Below are 24,981 nucleotides of genomic sequence, written 5' to 3'. Positions count from 1 at the left end.
CTCCCTCTCTCTCTCTCTCTCTCTCTCTCTCTCTTTCTCTCTCTCTCTCTCCCCCTCTCTCTCTCACTGTCTCTCTCTCTCCCTCCTTTCTGTCTCTCTCTGTCTCTTCTTTCTCTCCTTTCTCTCTTTCCGTCTCTCGTAGTGTCTCTGTCTCTCTGATTCTCACACACATACTGACACAAATCAATAGTAGGTAGGATCTGAACTCAGTTCTTCCTGACCCCAAGTCCAGTGAGGTTGCATTCTTGTCTCTCAAGGGCCAGTCCCTCTTGTATATCCTTCCTCCCTTTCCCTTTCCCCTGCCCATCATACACAGAGGTGTCAAAAGTAAGGACCTTCCCATATAGCAGGAAAAATGGATCCCAATTAAAAAGATTGCTGCTCTTAGTATCATTGCTGGATGGTGAGCTCCTTGAGGGTAAGGACTGCCTTTTGCCTCTTTTGTATCCCCAGCACTTAGCACAGTGCCTGGTATACAGTAAGTGTTTAATAAATATTTACCAATTTATTGATCAATTCCTTCAGCCATGGAGGGTACCTACAATGGAAGTCAGACAGAGGGATGCAAGGACGAACACATAGCATTGTTTCTGCCTGCACGGAGCTTACAGGAAACTGCCGATACAGCATGTGCACAAAGAAAGAGTATGTGCAATGGGAAAAACCACAGACCTGATCTCTGGGGCCTGGATTTAAATTTTGGTTTCAGTATTCACTATGTTAAGAAAAATAGAGGTTGTTGTTCATTCATGTTTGATTCTTTGTGATCCCATGGACCATAGCATGCCAATACTGTCTCTGGGGTTTTCTTGGCAGATGCTGGAGTAGTTTACCATTTCCTTCTCCAGTGGATTCAGGCAAAGGGTATGTGACTTGCCCAAGGTCACACAGCTAGTAAGTGTCTGAGGCCTAATTTGAGCTGAAGTCTTCCTGACTCTGGGTCTACAGTTCTATGCATTAAGCTTCCTGTGCTAAATGCTACCAAGACAAAAGTGAGAAAGCGAGATATCACCTGCCCTCCAGGAGTTGACTTCCTAATGGGAAAAGAACACATGAAAGGGAGGTGGAAGATGAGGTAAAAATGTGTATGTGGCTGGTGGGTGTGAAGAAGATGGCAGAAGCAGGCAAAGGAAGGCCGTTGTTGGTCTAGTGGAGACCAGGGAGGTTCTGGAGTCATAGCTCAGCTCTCCTATGGTGTAGGGGGCAGTTGGGAACAATTGTTTGGGTGGAGTGGAAGAAGTAGGGTGATCCCCTACATTGTGCTCTCCCCTTTTCAAATTATATCATAAATCATATCATCATTTCATATCATATTACCTTATATTATGTTATGTTATATTTATTATGTTGTTATAATATACTATATATTATATTATATCATAATATTAATCTCTTTAAATGCTGGATTCCAGAATAGAAACTCCTAGAGAGCAGAGCCAGTTTGAGGTTTTGACTCTGCATCCCTGGCACCTCGCTCCGTGCTTTTCATAATAACAGGGGATCTATAAAGACCTAGTGAATCCAACTAAATTCAGTCATAGACTTGGACACACAGTAGGTTCTTCATGAATAGTTGGTTGGCAGCTATGGTTGAGTAGAGCCCATCAGACTTACAGCCAATCAGCAAGTATTAAGCAATCAACATTTATTAGGCACCTACTATGTGCCAGCTGCTGTGCTGGACCTTCTTCCTGCTCCCAGAATCTGTCTGTGAATTTATTTCTCCTCTTGGAAAAGTAGAGGTTGACCATGAGTTTTGAGGATGTTGCTCAAGTAACGCGTTACTGAGTCTGATCTGGTAAATGCCTGTTCTAGTCTTTGCTTGGCACAAAGTGGAAGTCAGAATGCTGCTGGAGAAGTGGCTGGCAGTGTCTACCATCTGTAGCTTGGCACCTTGTATTAAATCCTAAAATGTAGAGCAGGCAAGGACATGAGAGATCATTTAGTCTAGTGAGTTATTTATTTTACAGATGAGAAAACTTAGGTCCTGAGAGAGGGTCTGATTCTCCTCAAGGCCAACATGACTAGAAGGGACTTTCAAAATCATTAAATTCTGCCTCATTGAGCAGATCATCAAACACAGATCCAGAAAAGGGGAGACAGCAATGGATACTTAGGCTCACAGATTTTGAGCTGAAAGGGACCAATCCAAATCCAACACACCTTCATTGTACAGATGAGGAAACTAAGGCTCAGAGAAGCTAGTAAGTGACAAAGCTGAGATCTAACCCAGGGTGCCCTGGCTCCAAGTACAGTCTTCCATCCCTAACCCCAAGAAAGTTGAGGCTCAATCTAGGTTCTGCTACTTTTCTGGGGCTTGATTTCCTTATCATTAAAATAAAAACACTAACATCTGCACTGCTTGTCTCGGGGCTGCTATAAGGAATCTGCTTTGTGAACTGGTAACTCATTGAAGGCAGGGACTTGTCTCTCATTTTCCTTCTATCCTCACTGCCTGGTGCAGAATAGGTGCTCAATAAACACATGTTAACTGATCAACTAAGGAAACATCAGCTATTTCTAATATGAGGGTCACAGAATGGATAAGTTGTAAAGGTAGGGACCGTGGGCACTATCTCCTGATGCCCAGTCCAGTGCTCATTAAAGTACAGATAGGTCATAGAACATAGATTTAGAGCTGGAATCTACACCACTCCTCTCATTTTACAGATGAGGAAACCAAAGGCCAGGGGAGGATCACAGGGTCAAAGATATAGCAATGATAAGGTCTTCAAAGATGGGCAGCTAGGGGATGCCACAGAGTGCTATGGACTGGAGTCAGGAAGATTCATCCTGAGTTCAAATCCAGCCTTAGACACTAACTAGATATGTGACCCTGGGCAAGTCACTTCACCCTGTTTGCTTCAGTTGCCTCATCTGTAAAATGATCTGGAGAAAGAAATGGCAAACCACTCCAGTATCTTTGCCAAGAAAAACCAAATGGGGTCATGAAGAGTCATACATGATTGAAAATAACTGAACAAAAGGGTCTTCAGAGGCCATCTAGTCAAACCTACCTTACTTTAAAAATAATTCACCCCTTCCTTCATTTTACAGATGAGGAAACTGAGGCCCAGGGAGGTAAATTATTTGCCCAAGGTCACCCTTGTCATCAATTAGTCATAAATCAAACATTTATTTAATGTTTACCATATGCCAGGCATTGTGCTAAGCTCTGAGGTTTCAAAGAAAGTCTTTTTCCTCAAGGAACTTGCTTACTAAAGGGGGGAGATGACATACAAACAGCTAGGTACATACAAAGTATAAAGTGAAGGTTTTGAACTCAGGTCCTCTGATTGCACAGTCAGTGATATTGCTCCCCCCTTCTCCCTCCCAATCTTTTCTCTTTCAAAGTAAACATTTCCTCTTCTTACAAGGGTGGTTGCTTCATAGGACATATTTTCATTTCAAATAGAAAGCACCCAAAAAAGGATTCTGAGTGAGCAGATTTGGGTTTTTGATATTTTTATCAAAGATCAATAAGGCCGCCTAATCAGCTGAGATTCTGCAGCTGCAGCCAATTATCCCCTTCGGGAACAAACTCACACCCTCTCCATGAGGTCTTTTGGAAGCTGAGAAAAGCAGAAACTGAGAGGAGGCAGCTGACCAAGGTCACCCTGGGCAGGTCCCACCGAGAGTTTGGCTTTCCTTCCTGGTTGCGTTCCACTTTGTGCCCCTGCCCTCCCCTCCCCCAGCGAGAGGGCTGGCAGCTGGTGGGTAATTACATAAGCTAATAACCCCATCAACTGTCTAGGGTCAAACACCAATTTCAAAGTCCCCTTCGTGGAGTGCCACAGTACGAAGACACTTAGTGAGAGCCATTTATTAAAAGAAGAGGTCAGCCCATGGACAGGGCCGGCCCACACTCCCACCTGCCAAGACCACAGCAGGAGTAGTGGGCCATTTTCAGGTCTTTCTTTCCCTGTGGATCAAAAGTCTGTACAGAAAACAGGCAAGGATCATAGTACCAAGAGCTGGAAGAGTCATTAGGAGCTAAATACCACCCCCTCATTTTATAGAGTAGGATTCTGAGGTGCCAGGAGTCATAGATAAGCTTGAAATGACCTTGAAGTTCAATATCTTCATTTTACAGATGAGTAAACCGAGGCTCAGAAAGGTCACATTGCATTAGTCTGTGTCCAGCTTAAACTTAGCAAAACTGAAGGTAGGAAGGGGGCAAAAACAGCTTTGAAATGTAAAAGTTATGAAAGAAGCTCTCCTTATTTTAGAAAGAGACTCAAATTTGAACAGCTCAGTTGAATTTAGGGATCAAGTTTGGGTTAGGCATGTGGAAAGACCAGCGAGATAATGGACTTGCCTCTATGGCACACACTGGATTCATACTTCTGTCTCCAACCTCTCCTCTCCATGAGAGGAGTCTGGGAAGTTAACCTGTCTGAGTCAGGGCTGATCACTATAAGTAAAGGAAGAATCCTTCCTTGGGGGAGCTTGCTCTGCCAAGAAAGCTTATCAAAAAGAAGAGCCTAGACTTCTCTCATTTCCTGCCTGGAGATGACAAACCTTTGATCCAAAGTTCTAAGGAAAATAGAGGAGAGCCAATCACAGGCTAGGGAATCTTTGAAAAGAGCACTGTAACACTTTAGCTAAAGAGAATGCGGTATCACCCAGCAGAACCCATCACTAGAGGTGGTTTTTAAAACTGGAGCTACCCACTGAAGAATAAGTCCAGATGACCTACCTGTCCTACAAAGATGCCACACCCTGTGAAGAACTGGATGACCTGCCCCATGCAGTCTGGCAGCAGCTGCCCTAAGATCATGAAATCAGAGCTGGAAGGCACCTTGGAGGCCACCAAAGCCAGATGAACTTGCTCAAGGTCACTGGGATAATATGTAGTAGAGGTGGAATTTGAACCCACAGTTTCTGAATCTAAAAGTCACCTAAGTGGCACCATAATGCATAGAATACTGGGAAGTCAGGAAGGCTTATCTTCTTGAGTTAAAATCTGGCCTCAGACACTTACTATGACCCTGGGCAAGTCACTTAAACCTATTTGCCTCAGTTTCCTCATCTGTAAAATGAGCTGAAGAAGGAAGTAGATAACCACTCCAGTATTCTTGTCAAGAAAATCCCAAATCCCAAATCCCAAATTCAGTCACAGAGTTACACACAATTGAAAGGAATGAACAACTTTTGATTCTAAAGGCAGTCTGACAAGTAGCCTCTGCCTCTTTGATAGAAGAACTCTAGCAAGGCCAGGATTGCTTTTTTATTTTTTATACCAAGGATCATTCATTCATTCAACAAGCATTTATTAAGTACCTGCACTTACCAAGCATCTCCTAAGCTCCAGGTGCTAAGCAAGGCACTAGGGATGCTAAGGGCTAGCACTTATAGAGCTATTTGAGACTTGCAAAGAACTTCACAAACATTATCTGATTTGATGCTCACAAGCACCCTGGGAGGTAGGTGTTACTGTTATGTCCATTTTTAAGATAAGGAAACCAAGGTAGATAGAGGTAAAGTGACTTGTCCAGGGCCACACTGTGAGGAAGGGTCTGAATCTAGATTAGAACTCACATCCAGTGTTCCATCCACCGTGGAGCCCCCTGGGACAGAGGCTGTCCCCTCCATTAGAGTGGGGGGCGGTCCTAAAGGGCTGGGATAATCTTTGGCCTTTCTTGTATCCCCAGAACTTACTACAGTGATTGGCATATGGTAGGTGTTTGACTGATTGTCAGTTTTGTTCAGTCATTTCAGTCACGTCTGACTCCATGACCCCATTTGGGGTTTTCTTGGCAGAGAAGCTGCAATGGTCTGCCATCTCCTTCTCCAGCTCATTTGACAGATAAGGAAACTGAGGCAAACAGGGTTAAGTGACTTGACCAGGGTCACTCAGCTATAAAATGTCTGAGATCACATTTGAACTCGGGTCTTCTGACTTCAGACCTGGTGGCACCACCTAGCTGCAACCCTGACAATCCATAGAGATAAAATGTTCCCTGTCTTTAAGGAGTTTACATTCTATCAAAGAAATACTACGTATATATATAGGGTCCTCTTCAAGAACGGAGGACAACACAATAACAACAATATATAACTGTTGCAATAATTAAATACAAAACAGATACAATGTAGCCACCATGGCATAGTGCAGAGTAGAAACAGGAAGATCCGAGTTCAAATTCTGCCTCCCAAGCTGTGTGACCTACAACACTACCCCCCACACCCCTGTAGCTGAACCAGATAAAAATGTAATTAGGAAACATTTAACAAGACACACAAGAATACAATAAAATATAGATAACATTATACTTTAAAACTAATCAATATGTGGCCCTAAAAGAACCTTGTGTACAAATTAGTGGTCCTCATTTATGTTTGAATTTGACATCACTGGTCGACTCTCTAAGGTTCAGAGAGGGTGCCAATCTGCACTGGTGGAGGGAGTGTCCTTATCTGGGAGTTCCTAATATCAACAAAATCCCTAAGATTCTAAACAGGAAGTGATTTTTTGAGGGGGTTGGAGAGTGTCGTTAATATTAGAGGAAGAAGATCAGGAAAGGTCTTGAGTTGTGGGAGGCATTTAACTTCAACTGAAGAAAGCAGGAGATTTTAGGAGGTCAACATTTGAGTTGGAACATTTCAGGCAAGGGGACCAGGGAGATGGAATGTGGTACATGAGAGAAAAAGCCGGTAGGCTTATTGAGGTATCTCAGGACAATCACGATAATAAGGATCCAGGCATAATATCTAGTCATCTCCCCACCTCCAATTTTGCAGATAAGAAAAACATGGCCCAAAAAGGAGAATGAGGTTTCCTTGGTCATAGGAAAAATCAACGTCACTCCTCTTCAGTCGTCCCCCTTCCCCTTCCCAATTTTCTGCAGTAAGGAGCTGCCCTTTGCCTCAAATCTTCAGGTAGGGGAGGGTCCCATGCTGTGGATGTGGAGAAGGGACAAGCTGAGGGTGAGGCTGAGGACTCTTACTGCATGGAGAAATGTCCAGGAAGCAACATAAGGATACCACTCTGGGCTCAGAGCAGAAGGGGGATGGGGTGGTAGCTGACTAGTCTACAACCTCGGTGACTCCTGCTTGGTATGGTGAATTTAGAGCCAGAAGACCCAGGTTCAAATCTAGCCTTTGACATTTCCTGTCTGTGTGACTTAAGGCAAGTGACACATCTCTGGGCCTCAGTTTCCTCATCTCTAAAATGGGGATAATAGCATAATACTTACCTCCTTGGGCTATGGAAGGGAATCAAATGAATTATGCAAAGAGTACTGCAGATTTTAAATGCTATAGGAATGCCGGCGATCATTATTATTCAGTTCAAAATCTACCTCTGACATTTGTTAGCCATTTAACCCTGACCTGAAAGTGAGCCCAGAGCCAGTTAAGTCAACCCTAGAAGGCACAATCCTAGTTCTAGCAATGGGTAGATGCTTACCTAAATAAGGAAAAGCTTTCGAACATTCGGAGATAACTAGAAAGGGTCAGAGGCAGCGAGATCCCCATTATTAGAGGCTCCTATCCCACATAGGAAACAAGGCAAGCCCCTTGCTCTCTGGGCTCAGTTTTCTCATCTGGAAAATGGGAATGATAACAGAATGTATCTCATAGGTTGGCACATGGCTCAAATTTAATAACAGCTCTGCAAATTATTTCCTTACCTATAAAATAAGAGTAAGATTTATTCTGCCTATCTCAAAAACTGTTCTGGGGAAAATGCCTTGTCACCCTTCAAATGTTAAACCAATGTGAGTAACTATTATTATTAACCCTTCACCTCCTTCACAGGAACACAGATTCCTACATCTGGAGCTGCAAAGACCTCAGAAGTCATCTGGTCTTGATCCCTCCTTTTACAAACGAGGAGACTGAGTCCCAGAGAGATTAAAGGGCCATCCCAGAGTCATCCTGGGTTAGGATTTGAACCCAGGTTCTAAGGCTCCAGATTCTGCTTCTTTCCACTAAAGCCTTCCCCCTCCACTGTGTGAGGATGAGAAATAGCTCCTGCCAAGCATGGCTTTCAGAGCTTTGTGCTCAGAGACCAAGCATCTGTCACCTGAGGAGAAATGAGCCCTCATTCGAATGCCAGGGAGTTTCTGTGGCAGACCCAAAGGAGGGAGGACGGCAAAGTGGAGTCTATGAATAATTCCCCTGTTGACAGATTGCTATTGTCAAAGTCTAAGAGTCTTGGCTAGTGCCCTCAGGAACAAACCTTGGGCTGATCAGAGATACCCTGGGGGATGTACCCCCTATCATTTGCATTCCAAAAGGCAGGGGGTCTAGCACGTGGAGCCTACAAGCTGAGCATCTTTTCTCTAAGGGCATTGTTAGACAATTCTAAGAAGGGGGTGCAGAGAGACAGAGGAAGGGAGAGAGAGAGGAGGGAGAGAAAAAGAGAAAGAAAGCGGTGTGTGTGTGTGTGTGTGTGTGTGTGTGTGTGTGTATGAGAGAGAGAGAGAGAGAGAGAGAGAGAGAGAGAGAGAGAGAGAGAGAGAGAGAGAGAGAGAGAGAGAGAGAGAGGAATTGACATCCGCCCAGAAACAGACTTTATTATATATCCCTCTCCTTTAGTACTTTATTTTTGGGGAATCAAAGAAACTTGTTTCAGACTGAGTGCATTTCTGTTGTCTAAGACACCCTCATGGGCAGCTGGGGTGATGAAAAATATTTGAACACCTATAAACTGTGTCTCAGGACTAGAAGACTTGAGGCAGAGATGACTATTCCCAGCTTCAAATGCCCTTTTGTTGTTAATAATCTGCTTCCCCTACACTGGATACTAGAATCAGCTGTTTAGAAAGACTGCTCTGTGGCCCTAACACTGTTTATACAGCTAGATAATGGGGGAGCCAGGCTCAGGCTCGGTCAGGAAGTGGAGCAGCCAGCGACAAGCCCCGGCTGAGTGGGCTCATACTTCTCGGTGTCTGGCTTTTGTTGAGGAAGGCAGCAGGCAGAGGATGCCGGCTTCTGAGTGCCATCACTAGTCACTCTCTCCTTGTTGCCCCATCCCTTCCCTTCCTCCTCATGCCCTCAGATGCCAAGGACTTACTTGAGCTGTCGGGGTTCACAGTCCACACCTGGCAGCAGCAGCCTGGCAGCCTGGCGGACGTCGTCACTGTCCATGGAGAAGCTGCGTCGATGACTAGCGTGAGCCACAGCTACCCGGATCCATTCCATCAGAGGGGGCAGCACAAGGAACGGCCTGCAAGGGACAGGATGTGGAAATGGGCCATTAGCGCTGGCATTTCTACGTCCGCGGACAAGGCTCTCCAGCAGCTGTCCCCCAGTCACCCTGGTGGGCAGCGATGGCTCAGGGGCCAGGTGGCTGGCTCACTTCTCAGCCTCCTGTTCTCCTGCGTCCTGAAGCTCCATTTCCTGGGGTCCCTGTGGACCTTGGCTACAGGAGCGGAATACAGATGCAGGCTATCAGCAAGGCTGGTGATTCTGGAAAGCGCTTTTTCCTTATGTGGCTCTGACAGAGCCCACTCCTTCCCCTCCCTCCTTCTGCCTCTTCACTGGCTTCCCAGCTGCTTCCTCAGCCCTTATACCTTTCCCTGGAAACACAGGCAACTTGCCTCTGGCCTTGGGGCTCCCTCCCTCCCTGCCAAAGAGCTTTCCTCTTTCTCTCTCCACTGATTTCCCATCAGCTTCTTTTCACCTTGCTCTGATTCCTTTCCAGGGCCCATATCCCTGCGTTTTCCTAGTTGTGTGAGCTCTCTGAGCTCAGATAATTTGTGGGTGATAAAGCATCTAACATCATCTTTCTGAGATATGTATATATATATGCATTCATGTATGTATGTATGTATATATCATCCATCCATCCATGTATCTATATATGTATCCATCTATGTATCTATCTATGCATCTATGTATGTAGTATGTATGTGTCTAATGGTACCATGGAGAGCTCTCTGGATTTAAAATGGGGAGACTTGGTTTCAAATCCCTCACTGCCACACACTCCCTGTGACTTTGGTTGAGTCAGATAACCCCTATAAAATAGAGGTGTCAGACAAGATGAACTCTGAGGTCTAGCTAGAGCTCTATGATCCTGGCACTGAATCCTATTACCTCCTGGGCCTCTTTCCTCATCTGTAAAATGAAGGTATTGGATTCAATGGTTTCTAAGATCCCTTTGGGTCCAACCTCCTCAATTTATGTAGAAGCACTTGCCTGAGGTCACATGGCTGGTAAATATCCACCTTATGTGGGTTTTTTTTTTTTTTTGGAGGGGGTGAGAACAGTGTTTATATATTACGGACATATGACAAAGACACAGTGTGGATTAGCCTCAGGGTGACAATGGTCTGGGTCTAAATCTTATCTCTGTCACTACTGGCTGTGTTACCCTACACACGTGGCTTAACTTCTCAGAGTCCTGAAAAATTCTAAGTTAGTCTTAGGTCAGTTAGTCTAGTTAACTTAGTCTAAGTAAGTCTTGGATCAACCACAATCTTAATCAACAGAATAGAATAGAATCATAGATTTAGAGCTGGAGGAAACCTCTACCAAGGGTGGGGATCTGAGGCCTTGAGGCCACATGTGACCCTCTAGGTCCTCAAGTGCAACCCTTTGACTGAATCCAAACTTCACAGAACAAATCCCCTTAATAAAAAAATTATTCTATAAAACAAAAACAAAACTTGGACTTAGTCAAAAGGCCACACCCAAGGACCTAGGTTCCCTACCCCTGCTACCAAGCCATCTGGTCGAAGGAAACTGAGGTCCAGAAATGTTAAGTGATTTTATGATATGCAAAGAGAGAACGGGGGTTCAAACCCAAGTCCTCAGACTCCAAATCCCATGCATTTTCCACTGTACCATGAATTGGTATGATGGAAGTTTCCTATGTGGATGAAACACCCGAGTCTGGGCCAAAGGCACCATGCTGGGGACCAGCCCTCTGCTTTGGGGGTCGGAAGTAGAGTACTGCTCCTCTCTACTCCCTGGAGCACCCAGGCTGATAAATCATAGGTCTCTGAAGCATACCTTATCACACTAAAAAAATGATGCAGCCCTTCAAAAGCTAATGTTCTAAGAAGGCCAGAGCAGGCATAACTCCAGCAGACATTCCCATTATAAAACAAAGTGCAAGCCAGTTTCATTCTTCTTTTTATCTCTCCTTTTATGATTTTTTCTCCTTTCTTTTCTAATTTCTCAAGGCAAGAACAAAAGGTAACTTTGCTGACATGATCCAATGTGATTGGTGCTAGTCCAGATGGGGGACATCCCTCAGTCCCAGGGTCATAGGAGGGAGAGAGGCTATGACCTGGTGTTTCATTTATTCTCAGCCTCTGGCTAACCCTTGCTCTATCTTGATGCCCTATGATGTGGGCCAGGAGGGCAAGGAGGAAGCTACAAGTCATCTAGCAGAATTTCTGCACACTGCACTGAATTCCTTCAGGGCCACGGCCCTGGTGGCAGCAGGGAGGGGAAGGAACGACTGGCAGGATACCTGGAGGATGAGGAAGGGGGATGCTGAAGGGCTCTGCAGTGGTTGAGGAAGGAGAAGGCTCTCTGCCAAGGTCAGAGGATTGCAAGTGTAGAGCTGAAGGGACATCATGGGTCACTAAGACCATCCCCCACTTTTTACAGATGAGGAAACTGAGGCCTAAGGACCCCAGAGCTGGTATTTGACTTTAGGTCAAATACAAGAAGGCCAATCCAAGCCCAGAGGGAGGGACCAGGAGCAATGGGTGGAGATTACAGAGAGGCATATTTAGGTTCAGAGGCCAGAAAAACCTGCTAAGGATGAGAACAGGCTACATGCTACTTGTTGAGTATGTCCTACTTGGGGTTCTCAGAACTCAGAGCATCGTGAAGCTTGGGTCTTTGCTTCTGGCCTATATCAAACTGGTCAAATCAATTCGATTTAATTCCACAGCCACATATTAATGTCCTTCTAGGTGTGAGGTGTTGGGATTCAAAGACTGGCATGGAATAATGCCTGCCCTCAAGGGGCTTCTGTTCCACTTGCTCATCTGGTATTGTGGAGAGACTGGATACTGTTCAGAAGACCTAGGTTCAAATCCAGACTTAGGCTCTTACTAGCTGTGGCAAGTCTTTTAACCTGACAGCCTCAGTTTTCTCATCTGTAAAATGGGGATAATAATAATAGCATCTACCTCCCAGGACTACTGCAAGGATCGAATGTAAAGCCCTTTGCAAGCCTTAAAGTGTCATATAAAGGCCAGTTATGATTGTGGCTATTATTATTAATTACCTCTACAAATTACCTCTGCCATGCCCATGTTATCACTACCCAGAAGTCTCAAATTCCATGGATCTTTTCTTGTCCCTAGCCCTGATTTTCCCGGGTCTCAGTCAACCCTTCTTCTCAGCCTTACCTACCCAACCCTATCTTGCAGAAAAACCTTGACCTTTTATTCCACTTGGGCTGGTTTCCTGCTCGGTGCCTCTTGAAGCATTCTGTGGTGATCCCATCCCTCCCCCTGCTGTTCCTAGATCCTAGAATGCCACCCCTCTCCCTTTCCCTATGTCTCTCCTGCCTTTCTGAGGCCCAGCTCAACTTTGATCTAGTGCACATGATAATTCTACTACATTTCATATTATGGCCCAGACTGCTCTCTGTCCTTCAATCTACCACACCTGGCTGCCTTTAATAGCAAAGAATACACTGCCAGCTTATACAGCTGAGGTATCGGAAGTCAGGAAAGACCCTGGCCTGGAGTTATCATTCTCCCGGAAACTTCATGTACACATAATAAACAGTTATTGATTGGAAACTACACTGAGCCAGCTGGTTCGGGACAGCAGCACCTAGGACTGCTCTCAAATCTCACCTTTTGTGTAATAACAGGTCTGGCTCTTGTCCCAACGTGCTCGTCAGGCCACACACACACACACACACACACACACACACACACACACACACACATATGCTTGCTTGCTTGGCTTTATCTCAGGTCCTGAGACCAATCTAGCACCTTGACAGGTGAGGATAGAGTACCAAACTCCCAGCATTACATTTACCTGTGTAGAAGTCCTCTTACTTAACTCATGTAACTTATGATCTGTTTTTTGGGGAGGTGGGGGGGAGGGGGAGGAGAAGAGAAGAGGGGAGATACTGTTTAGGCTCTAGGTCCTTCCTTTCCTTAGGCTGGCTCTCTCATTGCTGCCTGAGCCCCAGGATAGAGGCTTTCTTCTTAGAAATCAAGTCCTCTATCTCTCCTCTTTCTCTTCTCTTTTCTTTTCTTCCTTCTCTTTCCCCTTCTGCTCTTCCTTCTTCTTCTCCCTCTTCCCTTCCCCACTCTTTCTTTTTATTTCTCTCCTCTCTTTCTCCTCTCTCTGTCTCTCTCTGTCTCTTTCTCTCTCTGTCTCGCTCTTTCTCTGTCTCTCTGTCACACACTCACACACACACAGCTCACTCTGATCTGCCCCCTCAATTTCACACCCCCCTCACCCCTGTCTCTCAGCAGCTGTCTTTCATATCCAATGCTGGGCTACAAACCACCCTGCACTGCTTGGATCACACAATCTGTGTCTGATGAATCCAGAGGAAAAGAAAAACCAGGCAGTGCACAGGGTTCACCTCTACCAAAGCAAACACTGAATACTTGGATATGGAATCTTGAACCCCTCATTTCCAGCATCCTCCCAGGTTCTCTGTGGAATAAGAATCTGTCTCTTCTCCCTTTGATGTCATTTTATTATTTCTATCACTTCTGCCTCAATGAACCTTCGAGTTCATTAAATCCTTTGCTGATTCTCTCTCTTTTTTTTTTTTTTGGAAAAAAAAATAACACATTCATGCACATACAGAGAAACAATTTTTCTTTTTGTTTCCTTTCCTTTTTTTTTTTGAGGAGATGGAGGGGGAAGCAGGTAAGATATAAAAGTGGGGAGATTCTTTCAGCTATAGAATCTAGGAAGACAGTCTATCATAAAAACAATCAGTTCATCAATCAACAACCATTTATTAAGCTCTTACTATGTGCCAGGTTTTATGCTAAGCACTGGTTATGTAAAGACAAAAATGAAATCATCCCTTCCCTCAAAAAGAGCTTATATTCTAATAGTGAGGACAACAGATAAATGTCTAAGTATGTACAAACTGTATACAAAATGAAAGGTATCGTGTGTGTGTGTGTGTGTGTCCAGGCTTGGGGCACCCAGGTTGATTATAGGATCATAGCTTTAGAACTTAGAGGGACCTTAGAGGTGGTAGAGTCTAACTCCTGTGCTTTACAGATGAGGAAACTGAGGCCAAAAGGGTGCAATTTGACCAGGATCACACAGCTAATCCCATCTGAGGTGGGACTTTTAACCCCACTTAAACTCATCTTCCTTAAGTCCAACACTCTCCTGTATCATCTTGCCTCAGACACAGCTGGCTGTTGTGACCCTGGGCAAGTTTATTTTTCTGTGTTTCAGTTTCATCTGTAAAAAGAGAAGTTGGACTCTAATGCCCTTTCCAACCATAAATCTAAGATCCTTTGATCCTGACTCCACATTGTGTATTCTTTTCACCCACTGTGTTAGCTACTGGAGGTCAAATCTATTGGGTGAAACTATAAACCCTGCCCCCTAGTGTTCACAAATCCATTTATTTTTCAAAAAGCACTTCTACAAATACTGTGGTATGTATAGGATCTTTCCCTCAGTCTTTGAACACTTGGGTTTAGATGTCCAAGACCGGTATCATTAAGCTAAAGGGTACGTACTGCTAAGTGACTTTCCCAATGTATTTCGTGGTTTCCACGATGGTTGAAACAATTCAGGGTTTCATAATGGGATATTGGTGTCCCATGGCCCTGACAACAATTTAATATTTTTATCTTTTGTCTTTGCTCTGGCCCAGAGGCATAAAATTCCCCAAATAGCCAAATGCCATTGGGAAATATTTAACCAAATAAATAAATGCATTGTAGATAATGTGTTTAATTTGTGGCTTCCTCAGCTGATAAGCCACAGGCAGGGATCTTCCTAGTTGTTTGATACCACTGCTCTGGTCTAGTCTGTCCATTTGAAGGTATTTGAGATCAGGCTCTAGATTGGTTAATTTGTGAAGGCTCAAAGGAGACCCCTCTCTTTTTGATCCCTTGAGTATAAAACAGCACTAGAGATGTGAAAGCAAGAAGAATCACCCTCCAGTCCTGCGCCAGTCCTGCATAGGGCTGATTTCCTGTGTAGAATTTCAACTCTCAAACGGAGACTGACAGCTTGGGGTGGTTGGAAAGTGAAAGGAGAGATTTCATTGTATCTTTTTATATGTGAGTGCAAATAACAAGGGTTGCTTATATTGTTGCTCACTTGTTTCAGTTGTGTCTGACCCTTTATGACCCCATTTGGGGTTTCTTGGCAAAGATACTGGAGTGGTTTGCCATTTTCTTTTCTATTTTCTGGTTCATTTGACAGATGAGGAAACTGAGGCAAACAGTGTGAGGTGACTTGCCCAGAATCACACAGCTAGTAAGCGTCTGAGGCCAGATGTGAACTCAGGAAGAGTCTTCTTGATTCTAAGCTTGGCACCCCACACCACTTAGCTATGCTAATCATAAATGCCTTAGGTAGAGATGTGGCTGTGTTACTGGACCTTCAGGTTCTGAACCAGATGGGGCAGTGTTTTCATAGTAAGAGTGATGGATTTAGAGTCAGAGGATTTGGGTTCAAATCCTGCCTCTACCATTGTTTGAACTGGAGAAAGTCACTTTCCAAGGTAGTGGAGAGGGCACTGGATTTGGAGACAGGAAGACCTGGGTTCAAATCAAGCCTCTTATACATACTAGCTATGTGACCATAGGCAAGTCACTTAGCCATTTCATGCCTCAGTTTCTTCTTCTGTAAAATGAAGAAGTTAAATGAGATGGCTTCTAGGGTCTCATTTAGCTCTGAGTCTATGATCCTATGGCCTCTATGGGACTCAGTTTCCTCATCTATGAAATGAGAGGATGACACTAGATAATCTCTGAGGACCCTTCTAGCTCCAAATCATTATACTATGAAACTGCCCTCACTACCTTCATGATCTAGGATAAACCACTTTACCCCCTGGAGGCTCAGTTTACTCATCTGTAAAATGAGGATGTTGAACTAGATGTCCACGGTGCTCAATATTTACTGGATTGAATGAATTGAATCATGCCACTGTTTTCTAGACCTTTCCTTATTTCTGCTGTTTTCTCTGGATCCCTTCCAGGTTGGAGAGAGGGAATTAGAAGGTCAACAGCAGTTTGAGCAGTGCGCTAATTCCAGGCAAATAGGTAGTGGCAGAAAAGAGGATAAATGGATAGGAGAAAATGTGTAGCACTGGTTTCCATAGCAATATCCACTGTAATTATGTGACATCTGCATGCAAATGGAGCTCAGGGATGGAGGAATTCACCGCAGGCAGGGCAGGACCACAGCAATACCTGGGCCATCTGGAAACCTCTGGTAATGAGCTTTGATTGATAGCTTTCTGCATTCTGGAGGGTCGAGTGTCTCAAGCATTCATCCCTCTCTGTCTTTTCCAAATATGTAAACATTTTGGATGGGAATACACAAATATATCAGTGGTGCTATGACCCTACTGATGCAGGCATTTCCTCCTGTGATGGAGATTTCAACCCATTCTGAGTGACTCTAATTCATGTCCTTCTGTAGTTTTCTGGGGAGTGGGAGTGGGGATCATAGCTCTAGAACTGGAAGGGACCTCAGAGGTCATGTGGTCCAACTCCTTCATTATACAGAGCAGATTTGGAAACATGAAATGTATGCTCAAGGATACACTGGTGGTAAGTATCAGAGGTGAGATTTGAATTCAGGTCCTCGGATTCCAGGGCTAGTGCTTCAAGGCTTCCTCAATTTCTCTGGATATCGCTTAGGCAATGGAACTGTCCATGGTACTCACAGTTCTCACCATTTGACTAGGCATTTTTTGCTCATATATTTCTTTGAAGACAGCCTTCATTTCACCATTGTAATTCCTAGTGTCTAAGGTCTTATGGCCAGTTATTTTCCAACATATCCCCTTCTATTACTCTCTGGCTGATACTCATTTTTGACTTTTTTCTCGGACTGCAATGTCTTATATTGCCATCTAACTTTGATTAAAAGAGGACCTTTGTTTCAGGTGGACCTCTGGGGTCATTAAAAGAACTTTACAATATCCCAAAGAAGTCCTGCTTCCTTTTGTCCTTCTGTTTAGTTGTGGGTCCATCTCACTGTCCACTTGCAGTGCCTGCTGGGTGGCTAGCTGAGCCCATCCAGCTGCTTATGACAGTCTGGACAACAAATTTTCTTAATCTACTTGTTTTTCCCAGTTGGATAGGCAGGTGCCCTTTTCTGAGGGGTTACAAGTCTCATCCAGAAGGTTCTTCAATGTTCCAGGATTTGATGGGATCAATACAAATCTTTCTAAGATGCCTACTCTTTTATCTACTTAAATAAAGGATACGGAACATCATCTAGTCTTTTATTGATGACTCAGGGAAGCAATAGAGCTGTCCCAGAGTGGTCTTCCATTCACTATCCATGTCACCTCAGGGACCAAGGTGGGTTGGATTGGGATCCTTCTAGTTTCAAATCTATGAACACATGATACAAAGATACCATGGAAAAGAGAGGAAGGAGAGAGAGAAATAGAGAGAGAGAGAGAGAGAGAGAGAGAGAGAGAGAGAGAGAGAGAGAGAGAGAGGAGGGAGTAAGCTCCTACTCAACAGAAGTCTTCAAATGGAGTCTAGAAATTATGGAGAAGATTCCTGCCCAGGTACTGGTTAGTCTGAGTGACTCCTTTTGCTCTGGATCTTACAGTTCTAATTTGTTGCTTCTAATCTTCTCTGGGTTTGAGAAGCAGATAACTGTTAGCAGTGTATATAAAACAAGAGTAAATAGGTCTGAATGAAGGCCTGAGAAGGTCCTACTATGTATAAAGTATATGGGTTTTGGTGCATAGACTTCATAGGATCATAGTTTTAGAGCTAGAAGGGACCTCAGGGATCACCTAGGCAAACATTTCATTTTACAGAAAAGGAAACTGAGGTCCAGAGAGTTTAAATGACTTGTCTAAAGTCATTGGTAGTTATTGGGAGAGGTAAGATTTGAATCCAGGTCCTCTGACTCCAGTGACAGAGCTTTCTTCCAATGTATTTTCATTATGTTTATTTTGGTTCTTCAAAAACCCTTCTCCATTTTCTCCCACCATGTTTCTGCTTTGTTCTGGACAGATTAATAGGAATAACTCCCATTTTATAGTGCTTTAAGGCTCACAAAACGCTTTCCTTATAATAACTCCAAGATTGTACAACTATTATTGTCTCATTTTACTGATGAGAAAACTGAGCCTCAAAGGATTGAAATGAATTCCACAGAGTCGCACAGCTAGTAAAAAGTTAGGATTGGAACCCAGGTCCCGGGAGAGAAATCTAGTCCCAATTCCACTATGCTTTGTCTCCTCAAATTTAGAGAGCTAAGTTCCAGCTGAGTGATGTGTAATTGCACACACACACACACACACACACACACACACACACACACACACACACGCTCCTCAAAACAGGATGAACAGATTCCCAGGATGGCCAATCATCAGGCAGGGCTCTCAGTTTGCTATTGCTTCCTTAAATTCTAATCTAGTCTCATAAGAATTTATTAATTAGCTACTGCATGCAAAGCACAAACAATGCAGTGTAGTAAATAAGAGAAATAAGCCTTTGTGTCAAGAAAACTGGTGTTCAAATCCTGCCTCTGACGCACTTCCCTAGGTAAGTCATTTAATTTCTCAGCAGTCCTAGTACTATAAATGACTGAGAAGCTGATTTATCTGGGTTGGGAGAAAGAACTTTCACACTGGGAGTCCCCTACCTCATATAACTACAGCTCTGGTTAACCAAAAAAGTACAAAAGCATTGTGCTAGTTACTTAGGGCACAAACTAAACAGAAGACATTCCTGCCCTCAATGAGCTGTGATCCTACTGTAAACAGAACAAATAGCTTCATATATATATTATATATATACATATATATGCACAAATATCAATATCTATATATACAAATGTCTGTACACACATAAACACAAATGTTTGTGTGTTTATATATGTGTGTATGTACGTGTTTATACATATATATAAAATTTGATGAGAGTGAGCCCTAATAACTAAGAGGATAAGGGGACCAGGAAAGACTTCCCTTAGGAGGTGACCCATTAATTGAACTTTAAAGGATGCTAGGGATACAAAGAAGTCTAGGTGAGGAGGAATTATATTCTAGACATGAAACAAAAGCTTGGAGGTGGGGGATGGAGTGCCAGGTTCAAGGAAGAGAAGTCCTACCAGTTGGACTGGATCATGTGGGGACCACAGAAGGGGAAAACTTTCAATAAATCCTGGAAATCACAACCCTCTCCCTCCGTAGACTAAAATTCCCTTTTCTAGCACCCACTCTATATAAGAACGTGATTTGCCTGAGGGCAGGTACCATCTCACCTTTTAAAATCTGTGTCCCCCAGAGCCTAACACTGCAGAGGCTTAATACATGTTCACTCCTTCACTCATTCCTTAGTTTATTCAATCATTCCAGCAAATATTTACCGAACAACTACTCTGTTCTTGGTCCTGATAGAAAGACAAAGGTACACATTATTCAGTCCCTGACCCTAAGGACCAGTAACCTAAAAGGGGAAATGTTACATGCCAGGATTGCTGAAATAGCAAACAGAATATGATAAGGAGCTAAGAGAGGGGATGGATAAATTTCCATGAGAATTCAGAGAAGAAAGCAATCACCTTTGGCTGGGGGAGGAGAGGGACCCTGAGCGGAAAATCAAGGATAACTTCAAGGGTAAGGTAGCATCTGATCTAGATATTTCCTCTAACCCTGGAGGAACACTTCATGGAGATGTCTAGAAAGCAGGTGGATTTGTCTGGGTTGGGTTAGACCACTTCCCCTCCCCCAGTGCTTGGCAGTGTGCTCTGCATACAGTTGGCCCCTAGTAAATGTTTGCTCATCTGAATCTTTCTACCCTACACTCTTTGTTGCCAACCACATTTTCCTCCTAACATTGTTCCTCAGATCTCATGGTGATAATAGTAAATATAAAATAATGTGCCACAAAATACCTACTACTTTTGGGAGCCATTTAAGATATTAAAATATTAGAGATATTAAAATAGGTTTGGTTTTGTTTATTTGACTCTAAAATTTCCCTACTCTTTATCCTGGCGGTGGGGGTGGGGGTGATGCAGACCTCCATTGATCAGTATTTAGGGATTCAGTCTATGGATTTCTCGATTCGAAGCATTGTATCTGAGATTCAGAAATGGAAGAACCCCTTGGAGTCAGCTACTTCAATCCTCTCTTTTTCATGCAAAGAAAGAATTTAAGAAGTCTACCAAGGGTCCCACAACCAGTATGTCACAGAGCCTGGATGTCAACCTAGTTCTCTGACTATAAATTCAGCACACATCCTCCTGTGCCATGTTGCTTCTCCAAATTCCTAGGTTTCTGAAGAGATTTCCTTACAACTGTCTTAGAAACAGGAAGATAGCAGAAGTATTATTTTCCCCATTTTGTAGATAAGGAAACTGAAGATCAGAAGGAATGCCATAGTAATGGCTGGTTTTAGAATCACAGGATTTAGAGCTGCTAAGAGCTTTGGAGATTATTCAGTCCAGTTCTTTCATTTTGCAGATGAAGAAACTGAGACCCAAAGAATGGAAAGGCTATATGGCTAGGGTCACAGGGAGTTATTGGCAAAACTGGATTCCAATGTAGTTATCAAGGTATTGGTAAATGTCTGAGCTATCACATGAACCCTAAGCTCTTCTGACCCTGAGACCTTGGTTAAATACACCCTAACCTCACCATCACTTGTCTACTCTATGCCAAAGTCATCAGCATCTTCATCCTCCAAAAAACAAAACACAACCAAACTAGACAGACAGTCAAAAACCCCAAAATGGTCTTATGGTGATTAAGTCACAGAATCATAGATTTAAGCCCCAGAGAGACCTAGAAGAACATCTCTTCTAATTCTTTCATTTTACAGAGAAGGAAACTAAGGCTCAAAGGAGTCAATCTATGTAATTCAATTCAATAAACATTTATCAAGCACCTACTATGTGCTAGTACTGGGCTAAGCACACAGTAAGGGATGGAGCTAGATCATACAATTTAGAATGGAAGAGACTTTGGGGATCATCTAGTCCAACCCCCTCATTTTACAATTGAAGAAACTGAGACCTAGAGAGTAAAAGAATATTGCCCAATGTCACACAGATAGTAAATGACAAAGTTGGTAATGAAAATCAGCTCCTCAAAGAGCAATGGATCTGGAGTCAGAGCATCTAAGTTCAAATCCCACCTTTGACACTATCTACATGACTTTGGGAAAGGAATTTAACCTCTCTGGACCTCAGTTTCCTCATCTGTAAAATGAGGGGGTTGGACTAGATGGCCTATAGGGTCCATCCCAACCTGTGATCTCCAGATCCATTTCCCATTCTAAAGCACCACATTGCCTCCCTGATACGTTAGTTGGTCAACACTGGCTAAAAGAGGGGGATCTTTTCTCATCCATGGAACCCTGGAGGTGCTTTGGAGGAAAGGATGACTTTACCCTGGAAATGGAGACCTCTTTTACAATGGGAACATCAAGGTCTCGCCAATGGGACAGAGATGAGCTGCTGCAAGGACTTGGTAACTGCTGAGTGGTAATTTCTGCTATGTCAGCATGTCAGCAAGAGAGTAAGGGCATGTGGGAATGGAGGTCATTGACTCTACTGTCAATGATGCTTGGTTCCTGGGAGGGTTGAGGGGGTGGAGTGGGCATAAAGGGCAAGGAAGAAAAGTGTCCAGGAGAGGGGAGAGCAACCAACCTTGTTGGCTCTGAGGAGCTGGGCTTGGAACTCTGCTCTGCCACTAAAAAGCAGGGAGGGGGGACTCTGGACAAGTCAATACCCCTCTGTGGGCCTCAGTAATCTCATCTGTGAAATGAGGGGGGTGAACTAGATGGTCCCTTAGGCCCCTTCCCATCTCTAAATCTATAATTTTATGACATGCATGTATGACCTTGGGCAAGTCTTTAAGGGCCTCCATTTACTCATCTGTAAAATGAAAGGAATGGACTAGATGACTTCCAGCACCCTGTCCAGCTCCAAACCTAAGACTTTTTGATCCACTGACGCATATTTCATAGGTCTTTACAGTTACACACAGATGGTTGATGGGATCTTAGGGATCATCCCAGCCCCTTTTTTGTGCTATGCATATCAACACCAGTCTGCTGAGATTTAGGGACCCCTTTTCAGAATTGTTTTTAAATGAAGAAAATGCTAAATTTCAGTTCAATATTAGTGAAAGTAAAAACATTTTCCCATCAAAATTCACAGACCTGAAATTCTGTGGGACACTGATTGAGGATAGATAGTAAGAGGTTTATCGACCCCCATTTAGAACCACTAATCTTAGCCAATCCAAAACTCAATGGGAGTCTATTCTCCAAGTAGACTGACCTGCGCAGGGATCCTCCAGTGCTTCTGTTTCAATCAACCAATCAATGAGCATTCATTAAATGCCTGCTGTGTGCCAGCCATACAGACAGAAATAGTCATAGTCTTCAAAATATTTATATTCTACTGGGGGGCCATGTGATTGGGCTGGAATTCGAATCCAGGTCTCCTGGTGCCCAAGTCTAGAGTTCCATTGTCTGCTGATTGGGGACAGGAACTTGAAAATCTAATGGGAAGACAATTAACATGAAGTGAACTCTGCCTCTTTGAAGTAACCAGATTGAAAGGAGGGTATAGCAATGATACGTGGATGGGTCTCAGGAGACTGTAACTCCAGGACATAAATTATGCATGGGACGTTAGAAGTGAGAGAGTCAGCTGCTGCCAGGGAACTCTGATTTTAGCCACAGCCATAGAAAAGAGAAGGCAAAGATCCCCAGAAAAATAGCTACAGGGGAAAAATGCCTAAGAGGGAAGTGGGGTAGACACATGATTCTCCTTCCTAAAGGATCACCACAGGCACATGAGAAAAACAAAGGACTAGAGGGGGCTTCCAAGGTCATATAATTTCCACCCCTTCAACTTCAGTGTCATTGTAGGTCTACACTTGAACCACCACCTAAAGAACAATGCAGTTTTCTATCCAGTTTTCAGAAACCATGGTATCTGTGTTGATGACACATTGAGTTTAGGATTAGAAAAACCTGGGTTTGTTGAAATCCAACTCCTGACACTTAATATCTGTGTGATTCTGGGCAAATCAAAAACTTCTTCATGCCTTGGTTTCCTAATCTGTAAAATGGGGATAATGATACCTGTATTATCAGTTTGAGAACTATTGGTGAATAGAGAGATGGTTAGGAAGACTGGGTTGAAATCTGGCCTCTTAACAGACTTGATGTATGACCCTGGGGCAAGTCTCTTAAAGCCTCTGTGAACCTCAGTTTGCTAATCTGTAAAATGGGTATAATAACACTTGAATCACCAGCCTGAAAGACATTGTGGTGTGGTGGAGAGAAGACCTGCAAGATCTGAGTTCAAGTTCAGTCTTTGACACATACTGGCTTTGGTACTGAGCCATGCTTTGAGAGCAGGGCACAAACACTATTCTCCCTGGCCATCCCCCATGTTTGGAATTCTTTCCCTTTTCACTGCTGTCTCTCGTATTCCCTGGCTTTCTTCAAGACTCAGCCCAAATCCTATTTCTGCAGGAAGTCTGTCCTAGTCACAGACTGTACCTTATCTCAGCTTATCAACTCAGTTCCCAGAAGTGTGTTCTATGCACAGTGGTCACACGATACATGTTTGTGGTACTTAATTTGTGGAATGGAGAAGTCATTAGGCCCATTTAAAAAAATCATTGAACTAGGAAAATGGGCATTGATTGGATTCAATATATGACTGCTGTTCTCCCAACTGCTGGGCATGTACTTTGTAAACCTCAATGTGTCATTGAGAGTGAATGGATCATCTAGCTCATCTCCCCTCCCTGTTCCATTTTACAGATGAGAAGATTGAGGCTTATTTTAAAAAGGACTTGTCTATTCTCTCTCTGAGTTTGGACTTTCAGTCGCCAAAGAGGAACACAAACATGGAAATGCTAAATTGCTTCTTTAAGGAGAGCCAGAGTACTGATAGCTAGCATTTATGTAGCAATATATATATATGTGTGTGTGTGTGCATATGTGTACTTAGTATATATATACACACTATATATATTTATATAGCACATTTATATTGCACTTTATATGCAAAGTGAAATAGTAGAAATAATAATAAAAATTAATAACACTTACTGTGTGCCAGGTGCTATGGTAAGGGCTTTATAACAATTATGTCACTTGACCCTCACAACAGCCATGAGAGGCAGGTGCTATAAATATCCCCATCTTACAACTGAGCAAACTGAGGAAGACAAAGGTGAAGTGACTTGCCCAGGGCTACACAGCTAGTAAGTGTCTGAGGCTGGATTTGAACTCGAGTCTTCCCCAGTCTAGATCTTGTGCTCCGTGCCCTGCGGTGCCCCCAGCTGCTCATGTGATCCGCCTACGTTTTTGTAGCTTGTCCCTGGCAAAGTTAGCACCAGGTCCCAGATGTCCTCATTTCCAGAGCACTGTTCTTTCCGTCACACTAACCTACCTAAACCTTGATGACTCTAAAGAATTCTGACTCTGAAAGAAGTCACGATTTTAACAAAAATGGAGATGATAGCCTGCATTAGGAGAGACCAGACAGTACAGTGGAAAGAGCGTTGGATTGGTGGTCAGGGGACCAGGATTCAAATACTGTCTCTGCTACCCTGAGAGGCTTTGGGTAATCACTTTGCCTCCCTAGATATCTGTAAAACGAGGTGATTCCATTTCATAACCTCTAGAAAGTACATTGCCTAGCTCACAGTAGGCATTTAATAATTGCATATAGACTTACTGATGGATTTAATTAAACAGGAAGCAATTATTAAATGGTTATACAAAGTAAGATGACCACACATGATTCAGGCCACACATGATTCCAGTGTTGGATACATCATGATGAAGATATCAAAGAATTGTATTA

The 24,981-nt window shown here is 43.5% G+C and overlaps 1 protein-coding gene across 2 annotated transcripts in view; it reads right to left on the bottom strand.

Annotated features, from left to right (window-relative positions):
- Positions 1-24,981, bottom strand: part of ABTB3 (ankyrin repeat and BTB domain containing 3) — a 304,327-nt gene that overhangs the window by 54,565 nt on the left and 224,781 nt on the right. For both annotated transcript variants that reach the window (XM_072655838.1, XM_072655840.1), the window contains exon 4: positions 9,023-9,175. In XM_072655838.1, the coding sequence (XP_072511939.1) occupies positions 9,023-9,175 (153 nt within the window). The remainder of the gene's footprint in view (positions 1-9,022; positions 9,176-24,981) is intronic.

This window comes from Notamacropus eugenii, chromosome 3 (genome assembly GCF_028372415.1).
Source record: "Notamacropus eugenii isolate mMacEug1 chromosome 3, mMacEug1.pri_v2, whole genome shotgun sequence".
Classification (NCBI taxonomy): Eukaryota; Metazoa; Chordata; class Mammalia; order Diprotodontia; family Macropodidae; genus Notamacropus; species Notamacropus eugenii.
Note: the sequence above shows the minus strand (reverse complement) of the source record. Positions and strands in the feature narration are given on the sequence as shown.